Source organism: Macaca nemestrina, chromosome 11 (genome assembly GCF_043159975.1).
Source record: "Macaca nemestrina isolate mMacNem1 chromosome 11, mMacNem.hap1, whole genome shotgun sequence".
NCBI classification, from domain to species: Eukaryota; Metazoa; Chordata; class Mammalia; order Primates; family Cercopithecidae; genus Macaca; species Macaca nemestrina.
In genome coordinates this window covers 98,839,468-98,859,801 of record NC_092135.1, presented here as the reverse complement: position 1 = coordinate 98,859,801, position 20,334 = coordinate 98,839,468, and the positions used below count along the sequence as shown (strand labels likewise).

Sequence of the window (20,334 nt, the reverse complement as noted above, 5' to 3'; positions counted from 1 at the left end):
ACTTCACACTATACTACAAGGCTACAGTAACCAAAACAGCATGGTACTGGTACCAAAACAGAGACGTAGACCAATGGAACAGAACAGAGCGCTCAGAAATAATACCACACATCTGCAACCATCTGATCTTTGACAAACCTGACAAAAACAAGAAATGGGGAAAGGATTCCCTATTTAATAAATGGTGCTGGGAAAACTAGCTAGCCTTGAGTAGAAAGCTGAAACGGGATCCCTTCATTACACCTTATACAAAAATTAATTCAAAATGGATTAGAGACTTAAATCTTAGACCTAAAACCATAAAAACCCTATAAGAAAACCTAGGTAATACCATTCAGGTCATAGGCATGAGCAAGGACTTCATGTCTGAAACACCAAAAGCAATGGCAACAAAAGCCAAAATTGACAAATGGGATCTAATTAAAGAGCTTCTGCACAGCAAAAGAAACTACCATCAGAGTGAACAGGCAACCTACAGAATGGGAGAAAATTTTTGCAATCTACTCATCTGACAAAGGGCTAATATCCAGAACCTACAAAGAACTCAAACACATTTACAAGAAAAAAACCAACCCCATCAAAAAGTGGGCAAAGAATATGAACAGACACTTCTCAAAAGAAGACATTTATGCAGCCAACAGACACATGAAAAAATGCTCATCATCACTAGCCATCAGAGAAATGCAAATCAAAACTACAATGAGATACCATCTCATACCAGTTAGAATGGTGATCATTAAAAAGTCAGGAAACAACAGGTGCTGGAGAGGATGTGGAGAAAGAGGAACACTTTGACACTGTTGGTGGGACTGTAAACTAGTTCAACCATTGTGAAGACGGTGTGGCGATTCCTCAAGGATCTAGAACTAGAAATACCATTTGACCCAGCCATCCCATTACTGGGTATATACCCAAAGGGTTATAAATCATGCTGTTATAAAGACACATGTACACTTATATTTATTGAGGCACTATTCACAATAGCAAAGACTTGGAACCAACCCACATGTCCATCAATGACAGACTGGATTAAGAAAATGTGGCATATATACACCATGGTATACTATGTAACCATAAAAAAGGATGAGTTCATGTCCTTTGTAGGGACATGGATGCAGCTGGAAACCAATTCTCAAAAACTATCACAAAAACAGAAAACCAAGCACCGCATGTTCTCACTCATAGGTGGGAACTGAACAATGAGAACACTTGGACACAGGAAGGGGAACATCACACACCAGGGCCTGTTGTGGGGTGTGGGAAGTGGGGAGGGATAACATTAGGAGATACACCTAATGTAAATGATGAGTAAATGGGTGCAGCATACCAACATGGCACATGTATACACATGTAACAAACCTGCACGTTGTGCACATGTACCCTAGAACATAAAGTATAATATATAAAAAGAAATAATATAAATATAGTTATACATTCTGTATTCTAATTATATATTCTAGTTGTAGTTCTATAATTGTAGTAACAAGTTCTCCATAAATAGACTTGTGCATATATGAAAACTAGATATGCTATAGGAGTAGCATTGCAGATCACTGGGGTAGCGATGAACTGGTCAGTAAATGGTGATGGGACAATTGTATATTCCCTTTTAAAAAAAAGACCCTCTACCTCCCTTTATAAACAGATTAAATACCTTGATTATTTAAACATGAAAAGCAAATTGTAAACGCTTTTAGGTGAAAATAGAATGTGGTTTTGGTCTTGATTATAGAAAGTTTTCTTACAAAATATGTAATCAAAAGAAAAGATTGACAAAATCAACTAATTACCATTCATTGTTTCTCAAGAAAATGAGAAGACTACAGACTAGAACAAAATGTTGCAAAAGACATGTCTGATAAAGGACTTTTAATCCAAAATATACAAAGAGTTCTTAAAATTCAGCAATAAGAAAACAATTAAAAATAGGCAAATAGGTATTTGAACAGATACTGTATGTGTATTTGCCATCTATTTTTATTCTTTATTATCAAGGAAAATAAACAGATGGCCAATAAGCATATGAAAATATGCTCAATATCATATCATTAGGGAATTGCAAATTTAAAGAAAATGAGATACCACTATACACCTATTAGAATAGCCAAAATCCAAAGCACCAATACCACCAAATACTGGTTAGGATGTGGAGCAACAAGAACTCATTTATCTGTAGTTAATGCAAAATGGTACAGCCCCATGAAAAACAGCTGTGCTGCTGCTTACAAAATTCAACATACTCTAACCATATAATTCAGCAGTTATGCTCCTTAGTATTTACCCAAATGAGTTGAAAACATGTCCACACAAAAACCTGCAGGTGGACCTTTATAGCAATTTCATTCATAATGGCCAAAACTTGGAAGCAACAAAGAGGTCCTTCAGTAGATGAATGAATGAACAAACTGGCACATCCTGAGCATGGAGTATTCAGCACTTAAATGAAAAAGCTATCAAGCTATGAACAAGACATGAAAGGACCTTAAAAGTATGTTACTAAGTGAAAGAAGCCAATCTGAAAAGGCTACATACTGTATGATTCCAACTATATGACATTCTGGAAAATGCAAAACTATGGTGACAGTAAAAAGACTAGTGTAAAGTCTATTTTATAAGAAACCAGCACTTTCCTTCAAATGACACCATAAAAAGAGTGTAAAGACAAGCCACAGTGTAAAGAAGGTTTTTTTTCTGAGAAGATACCTGTAAAAAAATGTTCTATGTCAGTAATGATTAAGGAAACACAAATTAAGACACCTCTCTTCATGAGATTCAGTTTATACCCATTGTTTGACAAAGATTAAGGAATTTGGATAAAACCAAGTGTCAGTAGGAATACAGATCACTAGGAAAGCTTAAGCAATAAGGAGGATGAGCACACATTTTGGAAAGTTTGACACTATTTTCTAATAAATTCATTAAGTATTGACAATACATCACATATTTAAATGAAAAACAATGGTTTCAAAAACGTAATGAGGAGGGCATTGTTTTATATTTTTAATTTCTGGCTTCACTGAAGGCAACTGGATTTTCTTACCTGCTTCACACATTCCATTAGTCAATATGATAACTTGTTATCACGTCATGTTGTCTCTGGCATACCTCACTGTACACTCTTGATTGAGAATCAAAAGGTAATTAATGTCTTAGTATTATTAAGAAGTAATTTTGACCTCAGGGATCCTAGCAACCCTCAGGCCACATGTTGGAAATTGCTGTGTTAGGGAGTAGGATACTAGAAATGAATGTTCACTGTTGTAGGTAGCAGTTGATATTTAAAGAGGAGACTGAAGAATGTCAGTTAAGTCAGCATCTGTTAAGAAAGCTTTTTTTTTTTTTTTTTTTTTTTTTTTTGAGTTGGAGTCTCACTTTATCGCCCAGGCTAGAGTGCAGTGGCACAATCTCTGCTCACCGCAACCTCTGCCTCCTGGGTTCAAGGAGTTCTCCTGCCTCAGCCTCCTGAGTACCTGGGACTGCAGGCGTGTGCCCCCATGCCCAGCTGATTTTTTTGTATTTTTAGTAGAGACGGGGTTTCACCGTGTTAGCCAGGATGCTCTCGATCTCCTGACCTCATGGTCACCTGGCTCAGCCTCCCAAAGTGCTGGGATTATAGGTGTGAGCCACCGGGCCCGGCCAAGAAAGCTTCTACCATAAAACAGCTGTTTAAATCTCAACCTCAACAATTGTACTTTTCATCTTTGCTTCAGAAAATAAATATAACCAATAAAGTCCTTTTAGTCCTCCCTCCCCAGGGGCAACTGTTGTTATGAATTGAATGCATATCCCTCTAATCTGGGGTTTTGCCATGTTTTTGTATTTTTACATAGATGTCTGTGTATCTTTGAATAGCATGTTAAAACCTATAAAAACAGTTCCATAGCCTGTTTTCTTTACAATGTATTTCTAAATATTTTATATATAAATATAGTTAAACCTTTATGCAAGGCTGTGAGGGGTACAGATCTTTAGTTTTTTGTCAAAATTTTTTTTTCTGTTAATTTTGTTCTTTTTTCCTAAATGTATGTTGCATTTTTTCTTTCAGAATCGTTGAAAAATGGCTCTGCTACAGGTGGTGGAAATAAAGTTTATTCTTTTCAGAATAGAAAACACTCTGAAAAGATGGCTAAATTAGGTATGTTGCTTTTCTGATTTCTGTAACTATTATTCATCTTTCCTAAGGTAGATTTAACCACATTCCCCATGATTATCATACTACTGTATTTCCTATAGGAATGAAGACAGATTCCCTATGGTTTAGGGAATAATGAGACATTCCCTAAAAGAAGGATGTTATATTAAGCACAATTAAGTTCATTTGGTTTTTTACATGCTCAGATGTCTTCTGTTTTCAGCTAGATTATAAGCTTCTTGTAGTATGAGCACAGTCTGTTTTTCTTTAGTCCTCTCCAAAATATGTAGCTTAGCTTCTTTTTCTTTCTTTCTTTTTTTTTTTCAAAGGTGGAGTCTCACTCTGTTGCCCAAGCTGGAGTGCAGTGGTGCAATCTCGGCTCACTGCAACCTCCACCTCCCAGGTTCACGTGATTCTCCTGCCTCAGCCTTCTAAGTAGCTGAGACTACAGGTGTGTGCCACCACACCTGGCTAACTTTTTTGTATTTTTTTTTTATTATAGTTTATGTTCTAGGGTACATGTGCACAACGTGCAGGTTTGTTACATATGTATACATGTGCCATGTTGGTGTGCTGCACCCATTAACTCGTTATTTACATTAGGTATATCTCCTAATGCTTTTGGTCTTTTCACATAATCCCATATTTCTTGGAGGCTTTGTTCATTTCTTTTTATTCTTTTTTCTCTAAACTTCTCTTCTCACTTCATTTCATTCATTTGATCTTCAATCACTGATACCCTTTCTTCCAGTTGATCGAGTCAATTACTGAAGCTTGTGCATTTGTCACATAGTTCTCGTGTCATGGTTTTCATCTCTATCAGGTCGTTTGTGGACTTCTCTGCATTGGTTATTCTAGTTATCCATTTGTCAAATCTTTTTTCAAGGTTTTTAGTTTCTTTGTGCTGGGTTCATAGTTCCTCATTTAGCTCTGAGAAGTTTGATCGTCTGAAGCCTTCATCTCTCAACTTGTCAAAGTCATTCTCCGTCCAGCTTTGTTCCGTTGCTGGCAAGTAGCTGTGTTCCTTTGGAGGGGGATAGGCGCTCTGATTTTTTGAATTTTCAGCTTTTCTGCACTGCTTTTTCCCCATCTTTGTGGTTTTATCTACCTTTGGTCTTTGATGATGGTGATGTACAGATGGGGTTTTGGTGTGGATGTCCTTTCTGTCTGTTAGTTTTCCCTCTAACAGTCAGGACCCTCAGCTGCAGGTCTGTTGGAGTTTGCTTGAGGTCCACTTCAGACCCTCTTTGCCTGGGTATCAGCAGCGGAGGCTGCAGAAGAGTGAATATTGCTGAACAGCAAGTGTTGCTGTCTGATTGTTCCTCTGGATGCTTCGTCTCAGAGGTATACCCAGCCGTGTGAGGTGTTAGGTGTCAGTCTGCCCCTAGTTGGGGGTGTCTCGCAGTTAGGCTACTTGGGGGTCAGGGACCCACTTGAGCAGGCAGTCTGTCCGTTCTCATATCTCAAACTCCACGCAGGGAGAATCACTACTCTCTTCAAAGCTGTCAGACAGGGACATTTACATCTGCAGAGGTTTCTGCTGCTTTTTGTTTAGCTATGCCCTGAACCCAGAGGTGGAGTCTACAGAGGCAGGAAGGCCTCCTTGAGCTGTGGTGGGCTCCACCCAGTTGGAGCTTCCAGGCCCCTTTGTTTACCTACTCAAGCCTCAGCAATGGCGGGCACCCCTCCCCCAGCCTCGCTGCCACCTTGCAGTTAGATCTCAGACTGCTGCGCTAGCAATAAGGGAGGCTCTCTGGGCGTGCGACCCTCAGAGCCAGGCGCAGGATACAATCTCCTGGTGTGCCATTTGCTAAGACCCTTGGTAAAGCGCAATATTAGGGTGGGAGTGACCCGATTTTCCAGGTGTTGTGTGTCACAGTTTCCCTTGGCTAGGGAAAGGAATTCCCTTCCCCTTTGTGCTTCCCGGGTGAGGCAATGTCTCGCCCTGCTTCTGCTCTCACTCATTGGGCTGCACCCACTGTCCTGTACTGACTGTTCAACACGCCCCAGTGAGATGAACCTGGTACCTCAGTTGAAAATGCAGAAATCACCTGTCTTCAGTGTCACTCACACTGGGAGCTGAAGGCTGGAGCTGTTCCTATTTGGCCATCTTGGCACCCAATCCCAAGTTTTTTGTATTTTTAGTAGAGAAGGGGTTTCACCATGTTGACCGGGTTGGTGTCAAACTCCCAACCTCAAGTGATCCACCCGCCTCAACCTCCCAAAGTGCTAGGATTACAAGCATGAGCCACTGTGCCCAGCCATAGCTTAGTCTCTTCACAAACTTTTTTGAAGTAACAAGTGAGAGTCACATAGAGCTATTCTGAATTAATGATTAAATAAGAGTTTTGCTGGACAATCCCAGCACTTTGGGAGGCTGAGGCAGGAAGCAGGCAGATCCCTTGAGGTCAAGAGTTTGAGACCAGCCTGGCCAACATGGTAAAACCCCATCTCTACATGGTGGTGCGTGCCTATAGTCCCAGCTATCCAGGCAGCTGAGGCAGGAGAATCACTTGAACCTGGGAGGCAGAGCTTGCAGTGAGCCGAGATTGTGCCACTGCACGCCAGCCTGGGTAACAGAGCAAGACTCCATCTCAAAAAAAAGAAACCAAAAAAAAACCACAGAGCTTTACCCTGTATATGGAAAAATGTTGTTTATATTACAGGAAAATGCTTACATAAAATTATTAGGAATAGTCTTCTAACATTTTTCTTACTTGAGTCACTGCCTATACCAATTACACTTCAATTGCTGATTTTCAGAGAACTAAGCTGTAATAAATTACATATAACCTTAAAATTAAACTGTCAATTATTTTTTAAAATTCAGGCCAGGCATGGTAGCTCACACCTGTAATCCCAGCACTTTGGGTGGCCAAGCCAGGAGGATAGCTTGAGGTCAGTAGTTCAATACCAGCCTGGGCAACATAGCAAAACCCTGTCTCTACAGAAAATTAAAAAATTAGCCAGGCATGGTGGTGCATTCCTGTAATCCCAGCTTCTTGGGAGGCTGAAGCAGGAGGATCGCTTGAGCCTAGGGGTTCAAGGTTACGGTGAGCCACAATCACACCACTACACTCCAGCCTGGGTGACAGAGTGAAACCCTGTCTCAAAAAAACAAAAACAAACAAAAGAATCAGATGGCACTGTATTTCGATCTTGTGGTATGAGGGGGTCATCATTTTTGAAAGCAGTAAGGAAGGAAAGTAATATATGTGAAAGTACTTTGAAAATTATAAAGGTATATAAATATAAGGTTTGGAAATACCAAAAAGTCAGGAACAAGAGAATAATTATTATCCACCTGGTAAATCTAATAGTTGAAAAAGAGGGCTTACAATGTATAAGTATAAAACACCTATGGATATTTCTTCAGTGGTTTGTTTTTATTCAATCACTGTAGCCAATGACACATGTAAACATTCAGGGTCAAGTAAAAATGAAATATGTTAAATGTTGACACTGATGAGGAATATATGAGAAGTAATTATAAAACCTGTATTTCTGAATATAAGTTAATCAATTGACAAAATCAGTTTAGTTTTTCTAAAAGTTGTAACATTAAATACATTACTGATTTTGAACATAACATGGTACATACAATAATTTACATTAATTGATGTGTTTCTTAGTATATATTTATCTACATCAAGAAATTAAGTTTTTTTGGTTGGGCGCAGTGGCTCACTCCTATAATCCCAGCACTTTGGGAGGCCGAGGTAGGTGGATCACTTGAGATCGGGAGTTCAAAACCAGCCTGGCCCACATGGTGAAACTCATCTCTACTAAAAATACAAAAATGAGCTGGATGTGGTGGTGCGCACCTGTAATTCTGGCTACCTGGGAGGCTGAGGCAGGAGAATCACTTGAACCCAGAACATGAAGGTTGTTTAAATCTATAAAAATGACTGAATCCTGTATAGGAGCACTGAGAAACCAGAGAAATGCTGATGTAGTTATTAGAAGAAAGATAAAATAGACACCAAGACCAAAATGAAACCCTAGAACAATGGTGCAGGACAAAAAAATACCACTGGAGAAAGAGGAGAATTATTATTGTGAAGTGAAATAGAACTCACAGGAGTAATCAAGTAGTAGTTCTCCATTTGGAGAATCAGCACACTCATAACTTAAAGATGATAATGTGTTATATTTGTAAGCGCCGCATAAAACTGGAATATTGTCTTCATTCTCTGCATTTCTGTCATCACATCTGAAACAAATACACATTTTAAAGTCATGAGAAGATAGTTTTATAGATATTTAGTTTTTATTATTATGACCATGAAATTTCAGGAACACAGTTTGACAGACTGATCAGACTTCTAAAATCTTTGTTTAGTTACAACCCATGTTTAGTTACGATGCTCTTTAATGAATTTCATTGACTCATTAAGTATTGTTGCTAATTGTGTTTACATCTAAATATATCAGTAAAATAGAATGCCTTAATATTTAATAAATAACATGATCTGCCAGAAAATCATGTTATTCTGAGTATAAATGATTATTTTGACCAGGTATAGTGGCTCACGCCTATAATCACAACACTTTGAGAGGACAAGGCAAGAGGATCACTTAAGCCCAGGAGTTTGAGACTAGCCTGCGCAACATAGTGAGACCTTATCTCTATAAAAAAAATTTAAAAAAAGAAAAAGATTTTCATTAATTGGGCTAACCAAGATATAGGGCTAGAAATAGACTATAGGTTAGATAGGAAGGCTTTGTAAAATACAGAGAATGTATCTAGGGTAAGAAAATAAATGTAAACAAAAGAGCAAAAGTAGAATTACCAGGTAGAGAAGAAAGTGAGGAGTTCAATCAGGCTGGAGAAGTAAATGGGAAAATTAAAAATAGTTTGAGATCCAGCAATCCCACTACTGGATATATACCCAAAGGGTATGAAATCAGTATGTTGAAGAGATATCTGCACGCCCGTGTTCATTGCAGTATTATTTCACAATACCCAGGATATGGAATCAACCTATATGTTCATCAACAGATGAGCAGATAAATATAAATGAGGTAAAAGAAAATAAGTATCTTTTTTAAAAGAAGAAGAAAATGGATTGGTTAGATAGGACCAGATAACAGACTGATCTAAAGCTATCATTAGAGACCAGTTTATTGTGTAAAAGACAATATAGATGAATTATTAGAATAATGAATATAAAGATACAAAATTTATGCCCTATTTTTTTTTTTTACAAGCTCACAAGTAACATCATTTTTTTTTAAGGGTCTCTCTGTATTGCCCAGGCTGGAATGTGTGGTGTAATCTTGGCTCGCTGCAACTTCCATGTCGTGGGCTCAAGCGATCTTCCTACCTCAGCTTCCCAAGTAGCTTGGACTAAAGTCACACGCCACCACACCTGGCTAATTTTTCTGTTCTTTTGTAGAGACAGGGTTTCTTCATGTTGCCCAGTCTGGTCTCGAACTCCTAGACTCAAGTGATCCACCCACCTCCGTCTTCTAAAGTGCTGGGATTATAGGCTTGAGCCACCATGTCCAGGCCTAATTTTGTATTAATAGAGTCAACAGCGATGCCATTACATTTCATTTAATATCATCGAAAACAAATATGACACAGGAGCAAGAAAAGAATGATAAAAACTGTACACACGCATTGAAAGTGTGCATGCAGATGATTAATACAGAGCAAAAGTCAGCCAGCTTTTTCTGTAAAGGGCCAGACAGTAAATATTTTCAGCTCTGTGAGCTAGACAGTCTCTGTTGTGACTACTGAACTTGGCTGTTGTAGCTGAAAAGCAGCCACAAACAATACATATGGATGGTGTGGCTATGTTCCAATAAAACTGTACTTAAAACAAGTGGAAAGTCTGGGTTTGGCCCATAGACTTATAGCTTGCTGACCCCTGACGTAAAGAAACACTGTAACTTTTTGCCATTCACAGTCATAACTAAACAAAAAGTTATGTGTTAAATAGTGGTTCACCGCTGGGCGTGATGACTCATGCTTGTAATCTTAACACTTTGAGAGGCTGAGGTGGGAGGAGCACTTGAGGCCAGGAGTTTGAGACCAGCCTGAGCAACATAGGAAGACCCTGTCTCTACAAAAATTTAAAAATTAGATAGGCATGGTGGTGCACCCCTGTGGTCCCAGCTATTTGGGAGTTTGAGGTGGGAGGATGGAGGTCAAGGCTGCAGTGAGCCATGATCACACCACTGCACTCCTGGGTGACAGGTAGTTGTACTAGGCATTGTGCCTGGTGCTTATTAGACATGTTGAGTCATCCAAGAGGTGTTGGAATGTCTGCCTATCTCTGTGTACTCACAAAAATGACTATCTTGGCCGGGCATTGTGGCTCACACCTGTTATCCCAGCACTTTGTGAGGCCAAAGCAGGCGGATCATGAGGTCAGGAGTTTGCGACTAGCCTGGCCAGCATGGTGAAAACCTGTCTCTACTAAAAATACAAGAAATTAGCTGGGCATGGTGGTGCACACCTGTAATCCCAGCTACTTGGGAGGCTGAGGCTGGAGAATTGCTTGAATCTGGGAGGCAGAGGTTGCAGTGAGCTGAGATCGCACCACTGTACTCCAGCCTGGGCAACAGAGCAAGACTCTATCTCAAAAAAAAAAAAAAAAAAAGACTATCTTGTTCTTATTCCTCTTCAATTCTTTCTTTTTCTTCTTTTCTCCCTGACTCCTTTGTAGTTTTATAGTTATTTAAAATCAGGTGGAGCATTTTTATGTTTCAGTATAAAACCAGAATGATCTCAGCTAAGTTGCTTTTGTTGCTTCTTTTCATATGAAGTTTTTTCCCTATCCTGTGAATCAGCCTTTAATCCAAAAATGACATAAAGAGAAGAGCAAGGACTGAGCCTTAAGTATGCCTAGAATGTTGAGGAGGCTGAGGACAGTGAAGAAGAGATGGACTAACCACCACCGGTAGCTTGGGAACCAGGATAATGTCATAAGACTCAAATGGAGGAATAATACCAAGGGAGATTTAAAAAAAAAAACAAAAGCAAAACAACAACAACAACAAAACCTAGTGAATCATATAGAATGCCAAAGAGATTAAGAAAAAAGAAGCAGCCAATTCATTTGTAGAGATTGTTATGAGTATCTTGGGTCAGTTTCAAGATTGGAGGATAAAAATGGGGGCAGGTTAGAAAGGTTTAGGAGCCAGTAAAATGGCTTTTACTTGTACAAATTTAACTACACCTTCTCCATTTAGAGAAAAAAGAAAAAAAGCAGTTAATTTGGTATGTGCCCTTTTTCTCAGTGAACAGTGTCCCAGTGTGAGAGTTAACTTGGAAAATGTAAATCTATTTCTTTATTTGGGTTCATTTTCCACATGCCTCTCATGGTGTGAGTGTGAGAGCATCATTAAAGATAACGATTATATTTTTTTATTTTAAATGGCCCCTATTACAAGCGATTTGGTCTTTGGTCTTTAGAAAAAAAAAAAAATGAGGGAAAGAAAATTGTTAAAGTAAAAATAAAATGGCCCCTAAACAAAAGACCACTATTTCATTTATTCTTAGTTGAAGAAATGGCCATCTGTTCAACACTCTGTTTTATGCATTATTTATACGTATTATAGAATTTTTGGCACAAAATAAACTGTTCCACACTTTATGGAAGATTTAAAAGATTTTAAAGTATAATTTTAACTCTGCACAGTTTTCCCTTGAGTTTAGATCTCACTTTCTGGCCATTCTTTCTCACCCCCCATCAAAGATGTGCCTCAACTATATATGGTAAGAAGTGAAAGGAACATAAGTGGTTGATGGAGAGGAGAGTATGGTAATTAGAGAAAGCAGCAAGGTCAAAGTTATTTGTATTTTTTTTTTTTTAAGAAATCTGTGGGTAATATGAAGGAAAATTTGAAGATGCTGGGAAGACAGCTAATAAAGGTGAAATTAGTACTACTCCTAATATGGACAGGATTATTTTTCTGATAAAAGTAGCAAAGGTTTTTAAAGAACTTTTGTAAGCGAAATAAGTTTATTTCCCTCTTTATCTACTGTTGTCCTTTAAAAGGTTTTTATATATTTCTTTGTTTACAGCTTCAGAACTAGCAAAAACACCAAAAAAAAGTGTTTCATTCAGTTTGAAGAATGATCCTGAGATTATGATAAACGTTCCTCAAAGTAGCAAGGGTAAGACATTACATTAGTTCTTTGAAAAGAGTTTTCATAGTTGCTTCAAGATAGAGCATGTTACTTTTTCCCTTGTTTGTGCATTTTTATATATTTTCTTCTTTTCTATTCTGAAAATTCATTCAACAAAATGCAATTAATATTTCAACTCATGTAACTTAGTATACTCATGTTTAGCAGTCAATAAGAGGGAAAAATATCTGTGCTAACTGAAGTTGTGCAAATTGACAGGGCTAACCAGAAATAGTCTTTAAATCCTGTTGTCATTTGCTTGAGTTAGCCAATTCTTTTTTTTTTTTTTTTTTTTTTTTTTTTGAGACGGAGTCTTGCTCTGTCACCCAGGCTGGAGTGCAGTGGCCGGATCTCAGCTCACTGCAAGCTCCGCCTCCCGGGTTTACGCCATTCTCCTGCCTCAGCCTCCCGAGTAGCTGGGACTACAGGCGCCCGCCACCTCGCCCGGCTAGTTTTTTGTATTTTTTTAGTAGAGACGGGGTTTCACTGTGTTAGCCGGGATCGTCTCTCGATCTCCTGACCTCGTGATCCGCCCGTCTCGGCCTCCCAAAGTGCTGGGATTACAGGCTTGAGCCACCGCGCCCGGCCTGAGTTAGCCAATTCTTTATAGAAGATTTGACTTTGGGAAATACTATATGAAATAAGGCGTTTGGAGTTTGGAAGTCTTACAGTAATTGTGGAGCGGCTATTTTTGAATGATCCCTTCTAACTAGATTAAAAAGTATACATTGTGTTTCTCTTTATTTATATTTTTCTTTTGGTTTTTGAACACCAATGTCACTTGCCGATATTTCTATTTTTTCATATTTTAGAGATGGCATCTCGCTATGTTGCCCAGGCTGAAGTGCATTGGCTATTCACGGGCACAATTAAAGCACACTATTAAAGCCTTGAACTCCTGGGCTCAAGTGATCCTCTAGCCTCAGCCTCTCGTGTAACAGGGCCTATAAGCACCATTGTGTCTGGCTCTATTGTACTTTTTTTTTTTTTGAGAAGGAGTCTCACTCTGTCACCTTGGCTGGAGTGCAGTGGTGTGATCTTGGCTCATTGCAGCCTCTGCCTTCCGGGTTCAAGCAATTCTCCTGCCTCATACTCCCGAGTAGCTGGGATTACAGGCACCTGCCACCACACCCAGCTAATTTTTGTATTTTTAGTAGAAATGAGGTTTCACCCTGCAGGTCAGGCTGTTTTCTAACTCCTGACCTCAAGCGATCCTCCTGCCTTGGCCTCCCAAAGTGCTGGGATTATAGGCGTGAGCCACTGCTCCTGGACAGTTGTACCTTTCAATAATCAAAATTTAAAAGGGCTCCATTTTTCTTGTTAGAATGCTACAGAAATGCGGGAAGTAGCTGTTAATAATGTGAGTGATCATGAAATGAATAGTGATAATCCTCCGGTGGAGAGGGAATTAATTTATAATTCAGTAATAATGTGGTGGCTTCTATGTAGAAGCTGCAGCTTTGCTTTTTTTTTTTTTTTTAATTTTTAATTTTTTGAATAGACACAGGATCACGCTATGTTGCCCAGGCTGGTTTTGAACTCCTAGCCTCAAGCAATCTTCCTGCCTTGCCTCCCAAAGTGCTGGGATTACAGGTGTGAGCCACCATGCCTGGAAACTACTTTTGATGAAACTAGACCACAATGAAAAGTAAAGTGTCCGTAGTAAGTCATGGCTTTTTGTTTCATTCTTTAGGCCATTCTGCTTCAGACAAGGTTCAGCCGAAGGTAAGTGATTGACTAAAAAGCAAAAGCCTTAGTGTTACAAAGTAAGACATGATGAAAAATTGTCAGAAATTCGATGAAAAATTATCAGAAATTCAATGAAAAAATTGATCTCTTAATTTATATAGTGCTTTGTAATTTACAGATATTTGGCAGTTAAATATCTAACTTATAGATGGAGAATTGGAGGTTCAGAGAGGTGAAGTGACTTGTGTGAGTTCAGTTGACTGGAAGGAGAACAGCTAGAAAATGAAGCCAGGCCTCCCAGACCCAACTGTTGTGCTTTTTCTGCTGTGTGTAGCGGGCTTGAAAATTTTGGGGGTTTTGCTTTTATATGTCATGTTCTATTTCATTTGCAGGGGGAAGGGGGCAGTGTTGTGCAGTTTGATCCCAAGATGCATTAGATCCATTATTCTATCCTTTTATAATTTACATTTGAAAACTTAGGCTGGCTTAGGCAAATCCATTCCAGAGTAATTAAAAGGAATTGACAATTTTTATCTCCTCCTTTGTGGGTTTTTTTCTTTGTTTGTCTGTCACCTAGGCCGGAGTACAGTGGTGGCAATCTGGGCTCACTGAAACCTCCACCTCCCGGGTTCAAGTGATTCTTATGCGTCAGGCTTCTGAGTAGCTGGGATTACAAGTGCGAACCACCACACCCAGCTAATTTTTGTATTTTTAGTAGAGGCAAGGCTTCACCATGTTGGCCAGGCTGGTCTTGAACTCCTGACCTCAAGTGATCCACCACGCCTGGCCTCCTTTGTGTTTTTGTGGTGTAATTTTCTCATTATGCCTTTTCGAGTGTTGAGTGTTCCATGAAAGGGCCATATATGCAAAGCATCCCCCAAATGCCAAAGGAGCCAAGAAACCAAAGGAGAAGGCAGACAAGTTTAGTTTGTCAGTAAAGGGTATTTTATTAGAGACAGGAGCATGGTCTTGGGCAGCCACAAGACAGGGTAGCTCTCTTCACTGTTACTCCCCAGAGCCATGGCTTACATAGCATAAGGAAAGGGTATACGTGTTCCAGCAAGATAATTAAAGGCAACCCTCTTTAATTGTCAAGACGGCAAGAATGCTATATACATTGTAGCCAGTAATTTGTGTAATAATATCAAGGTTGACATGCTCTTTCACAGAAGACAGTAAATAAAGTAGGAATCAGGAGGCATTCATGAGTCTGGGGCTAATCAGAAGTTAACATGATGGATTAGCATCCAAGATGGAGTCACTTTTGCCTCCACAGTCAGTATAGAGTACAGGCTGGAGTACAGTGGTGGCGATCTCAGCTCACTGAAACCTCCACCTCCCAGGTTCAAGTGATTCTTATGCGTCATTTAAGGCCATGCTTATGGCCTGTGCAGGAATGTCCTATTTAGACAAGTCTGTGTATGGGATTAGACATGCCAGAATTTCAATTGTCTTTAATAATGCTTTTTTCCTATATTATGTCTTGTGTGTTGTATCACTATAAAAGGAAAAAAAGCTCATTGCCATAATCCAATCAAGAATTTAGATTATTCTTTCTCAAGTTATAGATTATAACCCATTAGTAGATATTGTCAACTCTCCCAAAAGACCAGAAAAACCTGTTGATGAAACAAAGCTACCTATTACAATAAGAGACAACATCGTTGTGACAGAATCTTAGTGTACTGTCTTAGAAAAGCAAGTTCAAGAGAAAATATGTATAGGGCTTGGGGATCCTGGGCTTAAGTGGCTTAAGGCAGGTTTTTCAAGATGGTAAACTGATTGGTATTGGGCAGAATTGGGGACATGATATTTTAGGATTGGTAGACACAGTGAAGATCGTGTCTTAAAGTGTATCTTGATAACTAAACTGTTGATAAGATAAGCTGTTTGCCCTGGGAGTAATCTGTTGTCCTGATAGGAGAACAGTTTGCCCAAATGAGCAAACTGTCAAGAGAGATTAGTTTGCAGAAATTTTCTATAGCAAGTAGGGAAATTATTTATTAGTCTTGTCTTTTTGAGCAGGAATTTTCTGCAATGGTTATTTTGACACTGGTGTTGTGAATTCTCAGACTTAAGCTGTGTATATATTATATAAGTTATCTCAATACTCAATCATGAAATCAGTTTAGTAAGACATAAACTGCATTTTTAACAAATGAAGTAGAACAGAATTTTAAATTTCTGTTTTATAATTTTTTTGGTTTATATATATACATGTACTGGGTCAAGATGACAAAATGTAAAAATTTTTGAGGATCTTGATCAAAAAAGTTTGAGACATACTGTAATTCCATCGGTAAGGGATTAGCTCAGTTATTAGATTACTATTCTTTTTTTTTTTTTTTTTTTTTCCCTGAGGCAGAGTTTTACTCTGTTGCCCAGGTTGGAGTCCAATGGCATGACCTCGGCTCAACACAACCTCCACCTCCCAGGTTCAAGCAGCTGTCCTGCCTCAGCCTCCCAAGTAGCTGGGATTACAGGTATGCACCAGCATGCCCGGCTAATTTTGTATTTTTAGTAGAGACGGGATTTCTCCATGTTGATCGGGCTGGTCTCGAACTCCCGACCTCAGGTGATCTGCCCGCCTCTGCCTCCCAAAGTGCTGGGATGAGCCACTGCGCCTGGCCTAGAGTACTATTCTTAATATCCCAAATCAGATTTAAATGACACCAACAATCTATCACAAGACAATAAACTTAAATTTTTTTTGTCATATTTTCATGTTGATAAAATCACAGGGTACCTTAACTTTTTTATCAATACTGTTAGAAATTTACATGTATATAACAGTGGATATTTTAATGTGCTAACAACTTATGGTAGTATTCTATAAAAAAATTCTTTGTACTTCTATAAAAAGTTACAATTTTTTAATTGTAACAGAAATTTTTTTATTTCTGTTAAATTAAAAATTACAATTTTTAAATTTCTTACAGAAAGTAAGAAAGTGTAAATCTCTATTTCTCTCCTTAAAGAATGTAATACTTTAACACCAGTAAATTTCTAGCACATTAAAAGGCCCATTGCCATATACATAGGAGTGCCCATTCCCTTTCATACTTACGATTGCTACATAATACTATCTTTTAAAAAGATACTCTATTGGGCTGGGCACGGTGGCTCATGCCTATAATCCCAGTACTTTGGGAGGCTAATGTGGGCAGTTCACTTGAGTTCAGGAGTTTTGAGACCAGCCTGGCCAATATGGTGAAACCCTGTCTCTGCTAAAAATACGAAAATTAGTTGGGCGTGGTGGCACATGCCTATAATCACAGCTACTTGGGAGTCTGAGGCAGGAGAATGGTTTGAACCCGGGAGGCAGAGGTTGCAGTGAGGTGGAGTGAGCCGAAATCACGCCACTACACTCCAGCTTGGGTGATGCAGCAAGACTCTGTCTCAGAAAAAAGTGTGTGTGTGTGTGTGTGTGTGTGTGTGTGTGTGTGTGTGTGTATATATGTTCTACTAATCTGATAGGTGAAAGTAGTTCAAAAGGCTGATATACTCATATTTTTTCTGTACATAATAGAAGTATATACATACTTTACAAATAATATAGAATTCAATTTCTAGAATCACTCTAGTAATCCTTTGGAATTTGTTTCTTTTGTTATACCCTTGTTTTGTTCCAAATAATTCATTTGTCATTATCTTCTAGTTCTAGGAAGTAAGCTCATCTAGCTCTAATGCAGTCTATTGAAAGCAAAATATTTTTCTTTTCTAGCCTCTTTCACTCAGATCAGTCATTAACTTCTATGTTGTTATTTAATGCTTTTCCTGTTTTTAAACAGAACAATGACAAAAGTGAATTTCTGTCAACAGCACCTCGTAGTCTAAGAAAAAGATTAATAGGTACGTATTTCTTTTTACGTGACATTTTTATAAAAAGCAACATCTAAACAACAGGCAATGGTAGTTAAGTATATAGGTTCTAGACTTAGACTGCTTGGTGTTTTGAATCTTTGGCTTTTAGCTGCAACGCTTAGCACCATGTCTTTCACATTGTAGTCATTGTATATTGAAGTCAGCTAAAAGGTCTTTCCAAAGAAATAACATGCATTTTAAGACAGTTTTGAGACAGTTTGGAAATTATTCTATTGATTTATTTGGAAATTTTATAATGAAATAATATTAAATATTCATAGTTGTACTGAAGGCTAAACAAAATCAAGTGAACAGACATGGCTCCTGCCTTCTAGGAAATTAAAAATCGTTTCAGATTTTTGAATATTTAACTTTGGGGCAAATGACTGGACCTTTATATATCAGGAAAATGTCAATACCTTTCATAATGCTGATCCTTGACAAGAGTAGTATTAGCCAACATTGTTAAATTCAGCCTAACATCAGGGCTTTATAACTTCATAGCCCTTTCTTTTCAAGGTACGGATTTCATAGAATTGTTAAAACTGTATTTTTAATCACCATAAAATTGGTAATGCTAAATGATTTGGTATATTAAAGCAGTAAAAGGTCTGTATAGTTGTGATTGTTATTTCATGTCAACTATATCCCATGTCTTGTGTTTTCTCCTTATCCCAAAGATGGGTTGTTTTTTAGAGAGAAGGTGAACTTCCCTCTTCCTTCTTAATCACCACAAAACATATATACCTACATGGAGGAAGCACACATGTAAAGAAGGTAGAGACACTTTCTGCTACCTGCCACCACTTCTAAGCTGTGCATATACCATGAGCAGCAGTCAATGCACATTTGAATCTGCTAAGCTATATGTGCTTACAAAATTAAGCCTTTTTTTTTTTTTTTAATATTTACGTTTGTTACATTCTGACTTGGGATAATCCTCTGCAGTATAAAGTTTTTTCACTCATATTTTGGAAGTTAGCTTTTAAAAACAGTTTTATGCCTGTTGATTGTGAAACTGGCTTTATTCTTATTTAATAAGTGTAAAACTAGCTATATTATTTCTGGGGAGTTGTACAGGTGAGGTTGTGGTTTGTCTAAAAAGATGATTCTTGAATCAACTCTGGGATGGTGTATGTGTATGTATTAGTAATAATTATAATCATAAGTACCATTTATTGAGTGCTATATTAGTTAGAATGACATTGTCAATAGGCAGCAACAGAAAATTCTATAATAGTAGTTTAAGCCATAGACATTTAGGTATCTCACATCAAAACAAATATGGAGATGCAAGTTCCATGGTTGATGTGACTCAACAGTGTCATTAAGGACCCAGATTGTTCCTATCTTTTTACTCTGCCACCAGCATTTTTCATCTTTAGGTTTGATACTTCATGTTGCAAAATGGCTTTCATAGCTTTAAACGATGGGTATAAATAGGGGTTTTTCTTACATAATTGATGAAAATCTTTCTCAGAACTGCCAGCTATTTTCCCTCAATTCATTGGTCCAGGGGTCACATAGTCAACCATAGTTGGAGCAGAGGCTGGGAAAGCAGGTACCTAGAAGAAGAAAAATGCAGTTACCATGAATCATCCCCTAGGATGGGGCACATTGCCATATTTTGTAAAATTAGAGCTCTGTTAGCAAGGAAGAGGGAAGGAGAACGGTGTTAGGTATGATTAACAATTTCTATCACAGTTCCTGAGTGTCAGGCATTATTAGTGGCTTTATATACATTTCAGTGTAATCTTCCTAATGGTTTATTAAAATTATGTACTGTTAATTTGATAAGTAAACCAGTACTGAGAGAATTTATTAATTAGCTCTGGTGAAATCATGAGCAGGTAATGACAAAACCAGAATTCAGACTCTTACTTCAGAGCCCCCACTCTTTCCTTTACCCCACAATGCCTCTCTTGTCAAACCATGAAATTGTCCAAATTGCTGTTTTTCCCCCCACAGTTCCAAGGTCTCATTCTGACAGTGAAAGCGAATATTCTGCTTCCAACTCAGAGGATGATGAAGGGGTTGCACAGGAACATGAAGAGGACACTAATGCAGTCATATTCAGCCAAAAGATTCCAGCTCAGAATAGAGTAGTTTCAGCTCCTGTTTGCAAAGAAACACCTTCTAAGAGAATGAAAAGAGATAAAACAGTAAGTGAAGAGAGAGACTTTAACCTTAAAGAAAAATTGTGTAATATCTCAAAGATAGGCTACCCTAAGAGATCCACATCTCTCAAAATAATATTTTTTCTTCACTTTTCTATATTTTCTCAGCCTTCCACATAAATTCCCACATATATCAGTTTCTACTTCTTGACTTTCTGTTCTGGTCTGTCTACATATTCATGAATTAATACCATAGTATATGCTAAATAGTACATCTTAAAAGTGACATCTCAATTCTGTTGTATAAAAATGAACTTTTTAGGCCAGGCACGGTGGCTCATGCCTGTAATCCCAGCACTTTGGGAGGCCAAGGCGGGTGGATCACCTGA

The 20,334-nt window shown here is 38.3% G+C and overlaps 2 protein-coding genes across 7 annotated transcripts in view; one reads left to right on the top strand and one right to left on the bottom strand.

Annotated features, from left to right (window-relative positions):
• Positions 1 to 20,334, bottom strand: part of LOC105468113 (NGG1 interacting factor 3 like 1) — a 96,393-nt gene that overhangs the window by 29,922 nt on the left and 46,137 nt on the right. For both annotated transcript variants that reach the window (XM_071073170.1, XM_071073169.1), the window contains exons 7-8: positions 19,285 to 19,393; positions 8,212 to 8,345 (exon numbers count right to left, since the gene is read on the bottom strand). In XM_071073170.1, coding sequence (XP_070929271.1) covers positions 19,356 to 19,393 — 38 coding nt within the window. In that variant the 3' untranslated portion in view covers positions 8,212 to 8,345; positions 19,285 to 19,355. The remainder of the gene's footprint in view (positions 1 to 8,211; positions 8,346 to 19,284; positions 19,394 to 20,334) is intronic.
• LOC105468115 (origin recognition complex subunit 2) overlaps positions 1 to 20,334 on the top strand; it is a 60,326-nt gene that overhangs the window by 16,215 nt on the left and 23,777 nt on the right. For all 5 annotated transcript variants that reach the window (XM_011718121.2, XM_011718122.3, XM_011718125.2 and 2 more), the window contains 5 exons: positions 4,046 to 4,135; positions 12,171 to 12,263; positions 13,969 to 14,000; positions 17,756 to 17,816; positions 19,797 to 19,990. In XM_011718121.2, the coding sequence (XP_011716423.2) occupies positions 4,046 to 4,135; positions 12,171 to 12,263; positions 13,969 to 14,000; positions 17,756 to 17,816; positions 19,797 to 19,990 (470 nt within the window). The remainder of the gene's footprint in view (positions 1 to 4,045; positions 4,136 to 12,170; positions 12,264 to 13,968; positions 14,001 to 17,755; positions 17,817 to 19,796; positions 19,991 to 20,334) is intronic.